Below are 16,616 nucleotides of genomic sequence, written 5' to 3'. Positions count from 1 at the left end.
CTTGCATCCTAGACATGAAAATGAGAACACTCTTTTAGAGGTTCTTTGGATCCTTTTTCAACATATCTTTATATCAATGCATCTCTTTTAGTGGACACGGTAGCGCAAAAAGCTACATTGAATAAGGGATTAAAAAACGTTGAAATAGTATATCGTGATTTTCATATCCAGGATGCAAGGTAAGATTTTTTTTTTTTTTTTTAAATAAAGAAAGGATGCTTTTTTCCTAAACTCGGAGAGATTGGGGAAGTTTCAAATCATGCTTACGTAAACTTTGACATTTTTAAAGTACTACTCAGGCCAGCAAATGCAATTTCTAACTCATGTGCTTTCATAGCTCTCACTCTCGTTAAACCAAACGAATAGACTAAGGAGCAAACAGAGACATCTAATGATTGGCAGAGGAACTAGTAACTGATGAACAAGAATATTGATGGGTTTTGCTTACATTATTCGTGCATCCACAACTACACATACACTACTCTACAACTTTCTTCTTTGTCTCTTATTGTTTCTCTGTGTTGATGCTCCGAACATAAAGACATGTTATGACGTCATAGATCAGCCAGTTGGAAATGACTAGTCTCAAATCTAAGTGATTCATTCATCTTTTTTCATCTATCACAAAATTTACATTCATCTTTAAACTAACATATTTTAAATAAAGTATTTAACCGCTTAACTAAGTCGCGTATATACTATTAAAATTATTTCTATAGTGTGTTCAAAATGTTACGCAATCTTATGGGCATTCTCATGAATTGTTCTTGATTCGTTATAGGCTCTGAATAATTGAGCAGCCATAGGCTAGACGCTGCAACAGAGTATATTCATTATGACAAAGTACCTCCGCACCAGCAGTTGACTCAGAGAGCCTACACAGGGAAATACGGAAAATATGCTTCAAAGAAATCCTTCATCAAGCATCTATATGACAAGTTCCAGAAGACAGTTAGTGTACTGATCGTCGCACCGACAAGCGGTTGACCAAAGTGTTAAAGAGAAACCAATGATCGATGTGCAAGTTGCATACGGTACGTTGTGAGTCACTCTCTCTCTCTCTCTCTCTCTCTCTCTCTCTCTCACACACACACACACACACACACACACACACACACACACACACACACACACACACACACACACACACACACACACACACACACACACACACACACACACACACACACACACACACACACACACACACACACACACACACACACACACACACACACACACACACACACACACACACACACACACACACACACACACACAAAAGACAAAAAAAGACAACTTTCGAGTTAGTTCGAGCTCTCCATTGGTGTTACACACGCGACTTTGCGCAAGTGTTAGAAATTGTAGCCCTGTAAAGTTAAGAGTGGTCCAGCAACCGCTGGCTGAAGACATGGATGCCAGAAAAAAAGACTATTACGTTGGTTCATGGAATCTGTACCGTCAGAAGGTAAGGAAGTTGACGGTTGGTACTGGACTAATAAGAAATTACTCCGTCTGCATTACTCATCCTATACTATTCTGAAATTAAAAGACAATATTCGTTGCTGTGTTGGTGACATCTCATAGACAAAACATTGTCAAAAGGGTTTTTAAACGACACGGTTCGTCGTGTTCACTTCTCTGAGAAACAAAACGGCGGTCACTTCCAGCACTTAATACAGAAAAATCTAAAAAAAAAAAATACGAAGAAATGTTCTCCTATAAGATTAAATAACTTTTTGAACACCCTGTATAATCACTTCGCTGTATCATCCTAAAGCATCCTCACTCAACTTAGAAGCATGAATTTGATTTTAATATTTTCCTTTCATTTCTTTATTTTGCCTTTTTTTAAAGCGATCAGAAGATTCAAGTGAAAGCTTTAAAATCCAAAACACTAACTGAAGTAACGTACATAGTAATGACTGTATGCCGTAGGTATATATACTTAAAAGTTTAACCTACCCTTGTACCTCAATCCTGCTTATTCTAGGTTTGTAACTACGTGTTACTTAGATAAGCATACAATCTGACCGAAGCAAATACTTAATATTAATAATCATTGCTACAGTTTCGGCAATATAGCATTGCCTTCATCAGACACATTCCGAAAATAAAATCTAAGGTTACAAGTTATATTAGGTTGACCCATAAGTTCTGGCGTTTTTTAAGTGAAAAGTTTGCCTGAAAAATAAAATGTTTTGATATGCGTTTTATGGTAGTCGATAGAGAATTATGTGTTCTACACAGTGATTTTTTTTTTTAATGCTGATATACTTTTTGTTCTTTTCAGGTCATTAAAATGGAGTATCAAGTCGACAAAAAAAAAAAAAAAAAAAAAGAATTTTCGACACCTTGTGCTTTTCCGTTTAATCGAGGTGCCAAAGACACAGAAGCTGCTCAAGAGATTTGTAAAGTGTATGGCGAAGAAGCGTTGCCTCTTAGGCGGCACAAAATTGGTTTAAGCGATTCACAGACGGCAATTTCGCTCTCAAAGACATGCACCGCACTGCACGCTCCGTTCAGTTCGATGAGGAGCGATTGAATCAACCTATTCACGAGATCCACGCCAAACAACGAAGGAATTAGCAGAGGTAATGGAATGCTCCCATAGTACCATACAGCATCCATCTTTACTCGTGGGAAAAGTTCAAGAGTTGTGCGGATGGGTTTCGCATGCTTTGAACGACGACAAAAACCAACGAGGCACGATCTCCACCAATTTGCTTGTCCGTCATCGGTCAATTCATGGATACAAGCACTGATTCCTCTACAGAATTGTTACCGGCGACGAAAAAATGGTACCTATGTGTCAACATGAAGCAGCGCAAAGAATGACTTAACCCCGACAAATGGGCGACACCGCGAGCAAAACAAGATCTTCCATCCGCGGAAAACGCAACAGAGAATATATTATTGATCGATATCTTGTTCATTTCTTGTTTATTTTTGTGGAAACGTAAACTAAAAAAAAAAAAAAAAAAAAAAGCTAGAACTTATGGGCCAACTCGCTAAATTTCAGAAAATGAGAAAATGTCATTTATGAAAAACTTCTGAAATATATAAGGTGATGGGTTAGATTATATTTTCATAATGTGTCTGATGAAACCAATTACATACTGCCGATCCTGTAGCATTAACTATGTTTCCTTCGGTCAGATTTTATTTTTATTTGAGTTATAGCCTTGTAATATGACCATTATGGTACTCAAAGCATTAAAAATGCCTAATCCAAGAGAATAATACAGAATTAATTGGTGGAATAGTGTATCAAACAGTACCAAGTAAGTATGCTTTATCTAAATGTTCCCGTCATTACAAGGAATTAACTGATATGATGCACCTACCTTCCAGGAAGTGGTGGTTTGGGCGGTGGACTGCCAGGATCCACATTGTCGTGATTTAATATGGATTCTGAGCTTTGTGAATGGACGACGTGTCTGGTATTATCGACAGAAGTTTGTTTCAAAATTTCCATTTCTCTTGGTGTTAAAGGGATGTCAGGCAGTGAATTTCGTTGGAAAAGATCTGAATTCCGCGATACTGCTGAATATTGCGAAGTCCTGTCAGCGTAGCCAAAATTTTGATTGCCTTTATTGATATTTTCCTTATTTGCTATCTTATCTTGAGCTAATTTTACAAGGTTCTGCAAGAGAAGGAGAAAAAAAAAATAGTATCAATATTGATATAAAATAAAGTACACTTACCACTGCATTAAAACTTACCTGTTTACCATGTGATATATAATTGAAATCGTATCAGACTGAAGTAGTATATTGGTGGGGGAGGGGAAAGTAGAACGAAGCAGTGTATTGAAGCGGGTTGACAATAATGACTGGGATACAGATTAAAGAAAATGTTCCAAAATATATAGATTAAATCGGTAGAAGATTCTAATGACCTTGCTGGAACTAAATAGAATATTATCCGGTCAGCCTAACAGTTCAAATAATTTCTTTATAAAAATAACTATAGTTTACAAACTATAGTGGTTTTCAAAGCTAAACCAAGTTTTCTTATCAGCAGTAAAACTGTGATATGGTTGTTAGCGGCCACGTACGGTTTGTCAACCAGCTGGATGTTGCCGGTATTACAAAAGCTTAGCCGTTCTGCCTGTCGCCAGGGTAAACAATGAAGTCTCGAACTATTCTTTCTGAGTGTTGCAAACCAATAAGCAGATACATAAAACCAGAATAACCATTTAAAATAGGGATATAATACGTACAGGTCATTCAACAAGTAATTTTCTCTCCTATTCATATAATAATAATAATAATAATAATAATAATAATAATAATAATAATAATAATAATAATAATAATAATAATAATAATAATAATAATAATAATAATATCATAGTTTTTACGTCCGAGCCATTTCGGGCTACTGTGCATTTGCGGTAATGCTCGGAAAATAGAATAGAAACTGGACCGCACGTTGGACGACATTGTATTTTTACCCGTATGAATCGGGTTTGCCCGATTGAACCGTATGAATAGGGATGACCTGATAATCCCGTTTTTATGAAAACAAGCTTAGTCTGTCATTATTGTAAATGATGTGTTGTTTCACTTTATTATCATAACACAAATTGTTCTAATTATCATGTACGAACTCATAACGAGTCTATCGGTTCAAACGGTCCAAACAGGCCAAACACGGGTCAAACGGGTTTTTTCAGGTCTAAGGATCGAGTAAACCAAACGCAATGGGTATCGGGCGGGTACAGTTTACCCGAAAAGTTCAAGCACTATATATAGGTTAAAGTCAATACTTAAGTTTAGCCGAAAAGTTCTAGCACTATATATAGGTTAAAGTCAATACTTAAGAGCTCTAATTGTTTGCACTCACTTTTTTCTTTCTTTTTTTTAGGTAGCCGACCAATGAACTTGCGGAAACATGAATGTAAATGCTCAAATCTAAATTATTGCATTATGTTATTGCAATGAGCATCAACGTGATTTACTATTAGGAGTTAGCGTGATGCACTAATGTTAGTCTTTTATAAATATTATTATTATTATTATTATTATTTGTTTATGCCCTTCATGCAACTTAGAATCAATCTCACATAAAGCACTATATCAGACCTGATTGAACATTATTTTGAAAATCCTCACATAAATAGATAAAACAAACAATTGGAACTTAACACTTCAAGAGTTCAAAACATGTCCTCGTTTTCGTTTTCCTCAGTTTCTGAGGACGATTGATCTATCTCGATGACAACATGATCTTTGTCTCCATCAAAAATATTTTGCAAGACATAATAACTTTGTTCAATGCCCTGGGAAAACATTATTATTATTATTATTATTATTATTATTATTATTATTATTATTATTATTATTATTATTCGACAGGCCATCTATCTATAATGACAATTTAAAACTTTCTTTTTTTTTTAAAAAAAAAAAGAAATGATTAAAAAGCATTCTATTAAGTACCTAAATCCTCATATGTATTAATGTATGCAGGTTAATATCTGAGTAATAAAGCTATCATTATTAATTTCCTGTGTATAGTATCCTAATTTGTAGTTTGTCCAGTTTTTATATACGTGACGAATCACATTAGAAAGAAATTGATCAATTATATATTGACCTGTATATCTTAAAGTTAGAAATAATATACTTACAAGCAGAGCAGATAAACAGGCAGAATCTTTATTAAGCCTATTACTAATATTACATATTATTATTAGCAATAATAATTATGATAACTAAATTCCTGGCGCAACAGCCTTTAGAAGGCCTGGACATATGGCACTCGTTTCTGTAGGGTAATGTGTTTAGAGGTCTGCACGGGCTCGGGCTACTCTGCCGTGTCGTGACAAAATGCTGTAACTTTGGCGCAGCAGTTTTGCGAAAAAGAGCCGTAAAGTTTTCATCCGAAAATGTGATCTGTATCGTGTAGAACCAGTGTAACTAGGCAATAATGGTCAACCAATCAATTTTCACCAAATTTAATCACACAACATGCATTTACGTAACATTACATGTAACCACGTGTTTCCAAAGTCAAGATACACTCGTTCTACACAATACAGATCACATTTTCGGATGAAAACTTTACGGCTCTTTTTCGCAAAACTGCTCCGCCAAAGTTACAGCGTTCTGTCACGACACGGCAGTACTATGATAACCATAATGGTGTTAGCCATACTGAGAGCTTTATATAGTTCTACCTGAGTTGGAGCAGCAACGCCGGAATCTAGTTATAATGAAGGATTTATGGTAGGGACAAGTAATGTTGAAAAAATGAAATGAAATCTTTCAGTTTAACGTCCCACGATTCTGCTCTTTAGGTTAAGGGAGACGGATGATTAGGTATAAGGTAAGTGAACGATGACGGAAGAATGGGTGGAATGAGAATGTGGGAGGAAACGGGAGTACCCCGAGAAAACCCACGGACACAATGTTGTCCACCACGAACTTACTTGGCCGGGGATCAAACCAAGGCCCTCACGCACCAGAGGTAAGCGCTGTACCTCTGAGCCACCGTGCCCCCCTTTATCAATGCTGAAAATAATCTCTCAGCCAATTCCGGAAGATGTATTAATCAAATTAACATCGTCTTTCGTGATCTTTTATTAGGTCGACTTCAAATTAAACGTTTATTACTTTTAGTTTACTTACGTACACAAAATATTAATTTAATTTATATTTTTGAGTGTGAATGAAAAGTGAAGAAAATGATCGCGTAATCTTGAAAAAAAAAAAAAATCGAATTCGCGATTCCAACGGAGTCACATATATTTCATTTCTTCTACATATCGAAGAAAAAAATATCGGATCTTCGTCAGTCTTCATGTGCAGAGACCTAGAAACAAGATCAAATTTTAAGGCATATGATCTGGTTCTCCAAGATAATGGGAGTAGTGATGAAAATCGAGAAGTGCCATTTCCTCGAAAAAATATAATACTATATTTAATAATCGCATGGTAGGCTCATTCTTCATTTAAAAACGATAGCTTAACACAAAAGTAGGGGGGGGAGGGGTAATGTTCTTGGACGATTTCCTTGAAGGCTCGAATAATTTTGTTCATAATTCCTAAATAATTGTTTCATTAACAACTTATTATTACGTGAATACAAGACTAGACATTTTTTTTTAGTGTTTTAATAAAGCAATTTATTTTAAAAAGGGTTTTGAAAGTGTATTCACGTATATGACAAGGATATAAACTACTTTAAGAAATAAACATCTCAAGTGAAAGGGAAAAGAAACTATTTGTGTAGTAGAAAATATACACGATTCACCAAAATGTTTGTGACAAGAGAAACAAGAACTTCCGTAACTACGTCACAGAAAACAACTTTTTGCGGTCAAGATAGTGCAGAAATAGAGAACAGAAAGATGTAAAGTGGTAAACAAATATGTCTATAATCTCTGGTAAAGTCCACCAGAGGATGAGCTGATAATTTGTCTTCGATCGACGAGAGACTGCTAGTCGCGTTCGAATACCGTGTCTGTAGTCGCGACTCAATATTTTGTCTTGTAATATTATTACTGGATTCATTTATGGATACAAATATGTAAATTGGAAATCATTTCTTTGTTGATTCTATCTAGCATACAATGACTACCAGTAGTAGCATTAGTCCAATTTAATTATCCTCAAGCACCTTAGGTCTTTGTGCCAGGACTCATGTTTACTCACATTTTGCTAGTAATTGCCCGAATTACATAAATCAAGGTACATTCAGGGGTAAAAGTGCGGGGGAACGCGGGGAGACGCTGTCCCCCACCTCCAAAAAATATGTATGGCGTCCCCCCAGTTCCTAAAAAACTACAATGGTCAAAGATAGTCGGGGGGACGGCATGACGCCATTCCGCTACCTACCGTCTCCCTACCCTTTCAGACCCACTTTTACCCCTGGGTAAATTCATTTAGAAAGAAGAAAGTTAAGTAGTAACCTGATTTTCAATATCTCAAGCAGATTAATGTAATACAAATATTCATCATTCATTGTACATTCATCATCACGCGCAGGTCTCGTAGCTGCTCGTAAGGAGACTGACAAGAGGAATAAATATATTAATCTCGATAAATATTGATAAATATTGGTTTGTTCCAATTGCCATCGAGTCAAGTGGTACTTGTAGTCAAGAAGGAACTAATTTTATCAAGGAAATCGGCCATCGTATTTCACTTATATCGGGAGATAAACGATCTAAATCTTTCCTTATTCAACGGATCAGTGTCGCAGTTCAACGTGGGAACGTGTCAGGCATTTTGGGTACGTTACCCACAGGTAAAGAATTAGAGGAGATCTTTCTCATATAAGGAAGAAAATAACGACTTGGTTTCTGAGTACCAACGACGGAAAGATATTTTAAACAATATGCACTTAAGAATTTATCTGATCATAACTGTCATTGTCATTGAAAAATACATTTTCATTTTCACGTTTACTATCCCAATTTGATTCTAATGTATATCTTTCTTTTACCATAATTTCTTGTTCTTTAAGCATTTTTTGTTATTTCGTCTTATCTTGACAGTATTTGTTTTTCTATTAATTCTGTCAAGAGCTTATGATCATCATGAATTAGTTGATCGTATGTACAAATTATAACAATACAAATATTGTGTTGATATTCATGTCATAACGATAGCTAATTGGTTCATTAATTATGCAGGCATTCGTGTCTAGCATTATTGTATACATTTTAATTGTTGTAAGGACCAATCTAGCCCATTTTGTTTCGTTACTCAATTTATTCAAATAAACTGATAAACTAGAAATAAGATGTGATTACTGAACTACTCTAGCACTATCAAAATCCCCGTTCACTCACGTGACAAGGTAATTTGCATACTTAGATATAAGTTTATTTATTACCTGCATAAATAATTTAATTGAGTAATCAATTGATTATGATTAAATACGCATGTGTGACAGGTATAACGAGCACTACCACTATATAGCGTACAGTTAATCTTTATTACGTGTTATTATAAAATAACATTATTCATAAATAATTTTAAAAATGGGAACAAGAAAGTACGGTGGTCCGTACTAGTAGCGTAGCCAGGATGTGAGTTTGGGGGGAGGGCCAAGTGCTGTTATAGGAACATATAGAGAAATTACAAACAAAAAAATATATAAACATAAAAATATATAAAAAATTACAAACATCAAAGTACCAAAGTACATTGTCGGACCTCTTTGGGGGGGGGGGCGGCTCTGGGCTCCCCTTCAAAATGTAATTGACTCAAAGGCTTCTTCGTCTCCAAGGTAAAATGGACTTCAAGAAAAAGATACCAAAGATTTTTATAGGTTCCAAAATGACTGTCCCATGAAACAAAGAAAATATACGGAGGTACGTCCATCGTTGTTTATTGGAGTTATCATACTTTCTCTGAACTTCAAATCTGAAGTTATTACTTTGACCAGACATGACAGATATAACCTATCTTGTCCAGAAAAATATCTTTTACTTGAAGCAAATAGACGGAAGGCCCAAGTACTAGTTCTATTCAACGGTAGACACCATTGACTCCTTATCCCAAACGAACATGAAAATAATCGTGCTTATCAGCAAGCGCAACGTACCATGGTTAAGACTACTATATTGAAAGGCGTGACGAAGGTGCTTAAAAAGATATGTTAGAGACACCGAAATGTGATTGTACAATGAACTGAAACAGAGTAACGCGACATGTAAGGGACGAAAGGATACAGAAGGAAAATATGATAAGAGAAATTCAACGTAATTCGATCTGAGAAGATAAAAGATAATGAGTATAATTTTTATGGTAATAAGATACGTGTGTTTGACTTTTTTTTTCAACACCTATTTAGCCATGAAAAGAAATTCCACACTATGATGGGAAAACTTAATTTTGCTGGACTGAAAATATATGGTTGCTTATTAATAATGTGGAATAAAGTATGGGCAAAAAGTACTTTAAGTAAATTAAAGTTAAGTAAAGTTAAGTACTTTGTACTCTTTTTCTTTCTCTTCTTTTCAGATAGCCAACATTTTGTAAAGCTAGAGCTACTTCCTTTCCACTGTAAACCCTTTAATAATTGGGGGCTATAATGGATTGCATTGAGTAGGAATCAACGAACTACTACAAAAATTTTGAAGGGTCTGAGAAGAGATGAAAATCCTGTGTTTTTACCCACCTGCACAGCTTCCTCAACAGCACGCAGTACATCGGTGACATTTTCTTTATTCACAGTTTTATCCCCGTGTAACAATACGTTGTCTGACCATTTGATTAAATTTGCTAAACTCTGATACACCTGGTTGGTCGCTGACACCAAAACGGAACTGAAAAAAAGAAAAGAAAAATTGATCAATCAAAAGCATACATACAAAATATCATGTTCTTCCCAATGCAGTGATACCTGACGAAGATTTACACTAAAAAAATACACAATAATATTCATAGTTAGAACTATTAATCTGCTATAACACTCACTTGGTTTAATTGCATATTTTTTTCTGAACTGCTTCAGCTACTTACTCTTAGGACTTGCTCACACGGCTGTCTCTACCATATGTGCAACACGTGCATTTCCACGGGACGGTAAGTTTCGAGGGGTGGCAAAATCTGTCTTAACTATATTACTTAAAATAAATATTTCTTGTTGGAAACAGACTTCATGATGATGGTAGTTAAAATTTCCTAAACTGACCCTCTATTTGAATACTACATTCATAAATCATGTTTAGGTCGCATTAGTTTAAAAGGTAACATAGACAGTGCTAAAGCAAACGGTCAAACAAATCTCAGCATGGATTGCTTGATTGTTGTCAAATACAAGAACTCAATTCTCGAACAGTTGCGTACACCTGTTCTATTTAGTTAGTTATCGCAGTTTGGATATGAAAAATAGTCTTGTCTTTGTCACAAAAAAGTTCCTTATAATTGAACTTCGAAACAAGTTTTTTTTTTTTTTTTAATTTTTAAATTTTGTAACAGATTTAGAAAGAAAAGCAAGAAATAAAGATAAAAGAGCTCGTTGCACTTGAATTGCAAACATATATTGAGATTGAAGCTTGATATTGAATTCTATAATAAGGATAACCGTCTTTCCTCTGCAGGTATGTTTGTTTTAACTTTCACTAACATAATAGGGTATTATTTAAAGAGTAAAAACAGACACAACGAGATGGTATTTGTAGTGTTTAGGCTTTTCCCTTCCCTTTATTGTTCATGATTGGGTAGCATTCTAAAAATCGTGGCTTTTTAGGTTTTTATTATTATTATTATTATTATTATTATTATTATTATTATTATTATTATTATTATTATTATTATTATTATTATTATTATTTAAAGAAAGCAAGGAAATAATGCCATTGCAAGGGACGGCAAATTGCCGGCTCTGCTCGCTCAACGGATAAATCAACTTACATGACGATCGAACCACTTAATGAAAATATCTTGAACTTCGGTACACATTTTTATAAAACTGAAGAATTCACTTCTTAAAACTGGTTGTTTTCAAGAGCAGCTAGGATGTCATAATGTACGGTTGATTAGAATTTAAGTTCCTTTTCAGTACTAAGGTTGCTTGGTTTATTAGTGTTTATCCAAACACGCGCAATACACGAAGGATGGAGTAACAATGGCTTCCATATGCACTTAAACCTACAAAAATGATGTTCCTCTTATATAAGGCATTCTTTCACAATGTTAAGAGGCAGAGTCCAGTACAGGCTCAGTTTACTCAAGTACAGGCAGAGTCCACTTAGCTAGCTGAGCAGGTAAGGTTGCTAGTTGCTTAACCTTGTACTTTGAAGTTGTATTGCAAACTATAAATACACTGCAGTGAAATGGCTGAGAATTAGAAATGAAATGAAATCTTTCAGTTTTACGTACCACGGTTATGCCGGTTAGGCTAAAGGAGACGGTGATGATAAGTAATGAATGAAATGGTGGAATGGTAGGAAACGGGAGAACCCCGAGAAAACCCACGCACACGGTGTTTGTCCATCACAAAGTTCACTTGGCGGGGGCTGGGATCGAACCCGAGATCCTAAGCACCAGAGGTGAACGCTCTACCAGTGAGCCACCGCGGCCCCCGGCTGAGAATTAGGTTTAAGGATAGTATGTATTCGCTTGGTCCATAAGTCCTGATGTGTTTTTAAGTAAAAATTTTGCGTGAGAAATAAAATGTTCTGCAATGCGTTTTATATTATTGGGTAGAGAATTATGTGCTCTACAAAATAGGGTGTTTAATTTTTTTATGCTGATATATTTTTTGATCTTTTCAGGTCATTAAAATGTAGTGTCAGGTCGACAAAAAAGAGCATTTTCAACATTACTTTTTGCGTTTAATCAAGATGCCAAAGCCATAGAAGCTGCTCGAGAGATTTGTGAAGTGTATAACGAAGTAGCGATGTATCTTAAGACGGCTCAATATTCGTTTAAGCGATTCATAGACGTCAATTTCGCTCTCAAAGATATGCATCGCACTGGACGTTCTGTTCAGTTCGATGAGGAGTGACTGAGTCAGCTTATTCACAAAGATCCACGCCAAACGACGAAGGAATTGGCAGAGGTAATGGAATGTTCCCACAGTACCATAGAGTTGTCACCTTCATTCGATGGGAAAGGTTAAAAAAATATAAATAAAAAGCCGAAGCTTATGGACCAACCCACTATGAACTCAATAATGACACAAATATTCTCTTGTATACATCAATTAATATTAAACTGATAAAAGGAACTCTGACTTCTCGTATGATCCAAAATGTCAAATAAGGGATTGTAATACATTAAATCTAACAATATTAATAATAATTCCCAGTGAAGCTAAAATGAATTACAGTAAAACCTCCTTTAACAGATACCTCCATAATGTGGACATTTTTATCTCGGCAAAAATACATGTATTATTGTGGTGCAGAATCCCCTCTTTTACGAACACATCTAGATACGGAAACGGATAATCTTTTCTCCAGCACGTTTTAGTAACCTTTCCACAACAGACAAGAGTTTTTGTCGCTTCATACATATTTAGCATGGAAAATTCCTTCTACAGTTTGAAAATAAATCTGCAATACTGTACAGTAGACAGGAAACCCCTTTGTCTTTGTTATAAGTCAACGATTTGGTGAGCCAACACAGAAATTTACCAGTTGTACTTGAAATTTTTTCTTATGTCTACAATAAAACTGCTTTCTGGTCGGACTTCCATAAAACTTTCAATGAGGTAAAACACTCATCGACAGTTAGTCCATAAGAATTTTATATCGGAACTTCCTTCCTTCCCTCATAAATTCAAACGAGCTTTCATCTTTTCCTGCAATTTTCAAGCTTCAGGAACAAGTACAGTGTGTCCGTAAAGAAGCGCAACCCAAAGTTTGATCGCGTATATTTTTTGAACCAAGGATAAAGACCCGAGACTTCAAACAAATCGTCGGCGGCAATTCAAAACCTGCTATGTGCATTTTGCAGGAGAAGCGAAAAACAGTATCCTGGTTAGATTTTTCCCTTTATAAAAGTGATGTTATAAGTAATATTTGATGCTGCACGTAACTTAATATCTTCTCAAGTTACTTGAGAAGGTATCAAGTTACGTGCAGCATCAAATATTACTTATAACATCACTTTTATAAAGCGAAAAATCTAACCAGGATACTGTTTTTCGCTTCTCCTGCAAAATGCACATAGCAGGTTTTGAATTGCCGCCGACGAAATGTAAGCGTGTTCTAAGTAGATATTTTCGAGATCATTATTGAAATTTATTATTGAAATTTGTAATGTTTTTGTGTAGTAATGAAAAAAAGTACCGAAAGTGTAAAATAAAAAAATTACAGAAAATCGATATTCAGTTGTAGAAAACTGATTTCCTGTAGGTGAATCTCTGAGTATATGTGCAGTATGCATAAACGTTTATCCATTGGTGTGAAAATGTGACAAAGCTGATGCAGTGTTGCTATGTAAAAATACTATTTAATGCAAGTCCGTAAAATGGGCGTTTTTTGACAGAAATGCGGCCCCTGCAAACACTGTGGTCGTAAAATTACTGCAACAGGGTGTGTTTTAGGTTAATTAATGATAAACAATGAGAATTTGCACATAATTGATAACTGAGTTTTTATGCAAAAATTCGCGATAAAAGATTACTCACCTACGGCTGGAATCCTCGTGGAAAGAGGTGCACTTTACAGCAAATTCTTAAAGTCGCTGCCGCATTCTTGTAGACACAAATTAACATGCTTCACCATGTTTCCTGACTTTTTTTAAAGAGTGTTCCTGGTGATTCATTGAATTTCGGTGTTTCAATGGTCATCTTCAGTTCCTCAATGACCCTGGGGTAACCCGATAAGAAAAAGTCAGGTAATGTTAAGTTCGGAGAACGGGTTGGCCACAAATGTTTGGAGATGATGTGGTCACTAAAAAATTCCCCTGCTGTAAAGCGCCCTTTTCTTTCTACGAGGATTCCCGGGTTGCCAGCTGTAGATAAGTAATTGTTTTATCGCAAATTTTTGCATAACAATCCAGTTATCAATTATGTACAAATTCTCATTGTTTATCATTAATTAACCTAAAACGCACCTGTTGCAGTAATTTTACGACAAAAGTGTTCGCAGGGGCCGCGTTTCTATCAAAAACATCCATTTTACAGACTTACATTAGTCTTTTTGCATGGGAACACTGCACCAATGGACAAACGTTGATGCATACTGCACATATACTCAGAGATTCACCCGCAGGAAATCAGTTTTCTGTAACTGAATATCGATTTTCTTCATTTTTCACATTTATTTATTTATTTATTTATTTTTATTTTACACTTTCGGTACTTTCTTTCGTTACTACACAAAAACGTTACAAATTCCAACTTCGTTCATGATTTCGAAAATATCTTCATAGAATACGCTTACATTTGTTTCAAGCTTCAGGTTTTTACTGTTCTTGGTTCAAAAGATATAAGCAGTCAAACTTTGGGTTGCGTAACTTTACGGACACACTGTAGCTTGTTTTACGATTAAATTTCAACGACAAATATTTTTCCTCTCAGCCTGTTTGGAATACGCAGAAATTCGAACAATACAATATTTCAACATTGCCCACAAATTTAGATTACTTACAGCTCACGAGGTAATTGTAAGCCAATTAGTTATTCAGTATACAGTAAACAGTATACAGTATTCAGCTAGTAAGTATACAGTAAACAAGTTAGTAATATTCCAATTCATGTAAATATTGCAAAATGCCTTCATATTAGTAAAGAAAACCACCTGCTTCGGCACAAGCATTTATAAGCAGCCGACGGCTGCCGTCACCGAGGGAACGCGAAGACACGAAGAGATACGAAGAGAACCCCTTCAACTCCTCCACAGGCTCCGCCTTTAAAGACTGGCTATAAAAGCAGACACCTCGAGGCAGAAGACCTCAGTGATCAACTGGTCACATCCTACCTATCTCGCCAAAGCTGCACTGGGCGGAGAGACTAGTCTAACCTTTTAGCTAGGTTAGACCAGTCCAAAGGCAGACTTGTCTAACCTTACCTCTGAGCTGCATCGGGCAAGAGGTATCTTCACCTATCTCTGTGCTGCAACGGGCAGAGATACTACTCTACCACTGAGATGCATCGGGCAAGAAGTTCCTTATTCATTTCCGTCCTGCATCAGGCAGGAGATACTACCCCATCTCTGAACTCGTGCAAGAGGTTTCTTACCCATCTCCGTGTTGCAACGGGCAGGAGATATCAACCTACCTTTGAGCTGCATCTGACACGAGATACTACCCTACCTCTGAGTTGCAATGGGTAAGAGATTCCTTTAGACCCAGCTGCAACGGGCAGGTCGTTCTTAACTAACAATCCTTAAAACCTCCGAGCTGCTATGAGCAGAAGCTCCAACTTATAGAGGGAAGAACTATTAGAGAAATTACTTATTTGTAATCTTGTATATAAACTGGATAACGTCTTTTTATAACAAAATAGATGACCGTTACTCTGCCCAATATTACAATATAGTAACCTGTTTGTAAGGGAGACACTCTCAATCCTTTCCCATCGGTATCCGTTAATCAGAGGTTTCACTGTGTAATGACGAGAAACGTACAAACTTTAAACACAGTTACTACAATACAACAAAGGGAATATTATCACTGGAGAGCACTTCAACTGTTCTGTTTGCAGCAAAGAACTATACACATATGAAATAATAAATGCAACGATTAAGAAAACAGCAGCAAAATGTAACTGAAATATTATACATTTAAATACATATAATTTACCTTTGTTCATTTAGCATGTAATTTTTTAGTAGCATGTGTATCGATATCACAGTCTCCAAAACAATGGTTCCATTGCCTGGAACCATCTCCAGCTTCTTTTTGCTTACTACATCTTGGAAATGTTTGAGAGCAAACTGAACCTGAAAACAAAAGAAATACATTCAGTTACATTGCTTATGTCATAAATAAAAGTCAACTTGTTGAAATAGATTGGATTATTTTTCAGTTTAGCCTTTTCAGCAGCGAGGCTATATCAGACCTTAACCTACAGTGTAACGTGGAATCCGAATGCTGCAGGGAATCGAACCTGGTTCTCTCACGCTAAAGGCGAGTACGCTAACTGCTTAGCCAAGAGGAAGCTCAGTTTGTCTAAATTAGTTAATATTCATTCGCTGC

General features: G+C 35.9%; 1 protein-coding gene across 4 annotated transcripts in view; it reads right to left on the bottom strand.

Annotated features, from left to right (window-relative positions):
- The window catches only part of C3G (C3G guanyl-nucleotide exchange factor), a 211,415-nt gene that overhangs the window by 94,874 nt on the left and 99,925 nt on the right, over positions 1–16,616 (bottom strand). For all 4 annotated transcript variants that reach the window (XM_081764273.1, XM_081764274.1, XM_081764275.1 and 1 more), the window contains exons 3-5: positions 16,221–16,360; positions 10,141–10,288; positions 3,348–3,646 (exon numbers count right to left, since the gene is read on the bottom strand). In XM_081764273.1, coding sequence (XP_081620399.1) covers positions 3,348–3,646; positions 10,141–10,288; positions 16,221–16,360 — 587 coding nt within the window. The remainder of the gene's footprint in view (positions 1–3,347; positions 3,647–10,140; positions 10,289–16,220; positions 16,361–16,616) is intronic.

This window comes from Thermobia domestica, chromosome 7 (assembly GCF_964235325.1).
Source record: "Thermobia domestica chromosome 7, izTheDome1.hap1.1, whole genome shotgun sequence".
NCBI lineage: Eukaryota > Metazoa > Arthropoda > Insecta > Zygentoma > Lepismatidae > Thermobia > Thermobia domestica.
The sequence above is the reverse complement of the archived record's forward strand: the minus strand, read 5'-3'. Positions and strand labels throughout refer to the sequence as shown.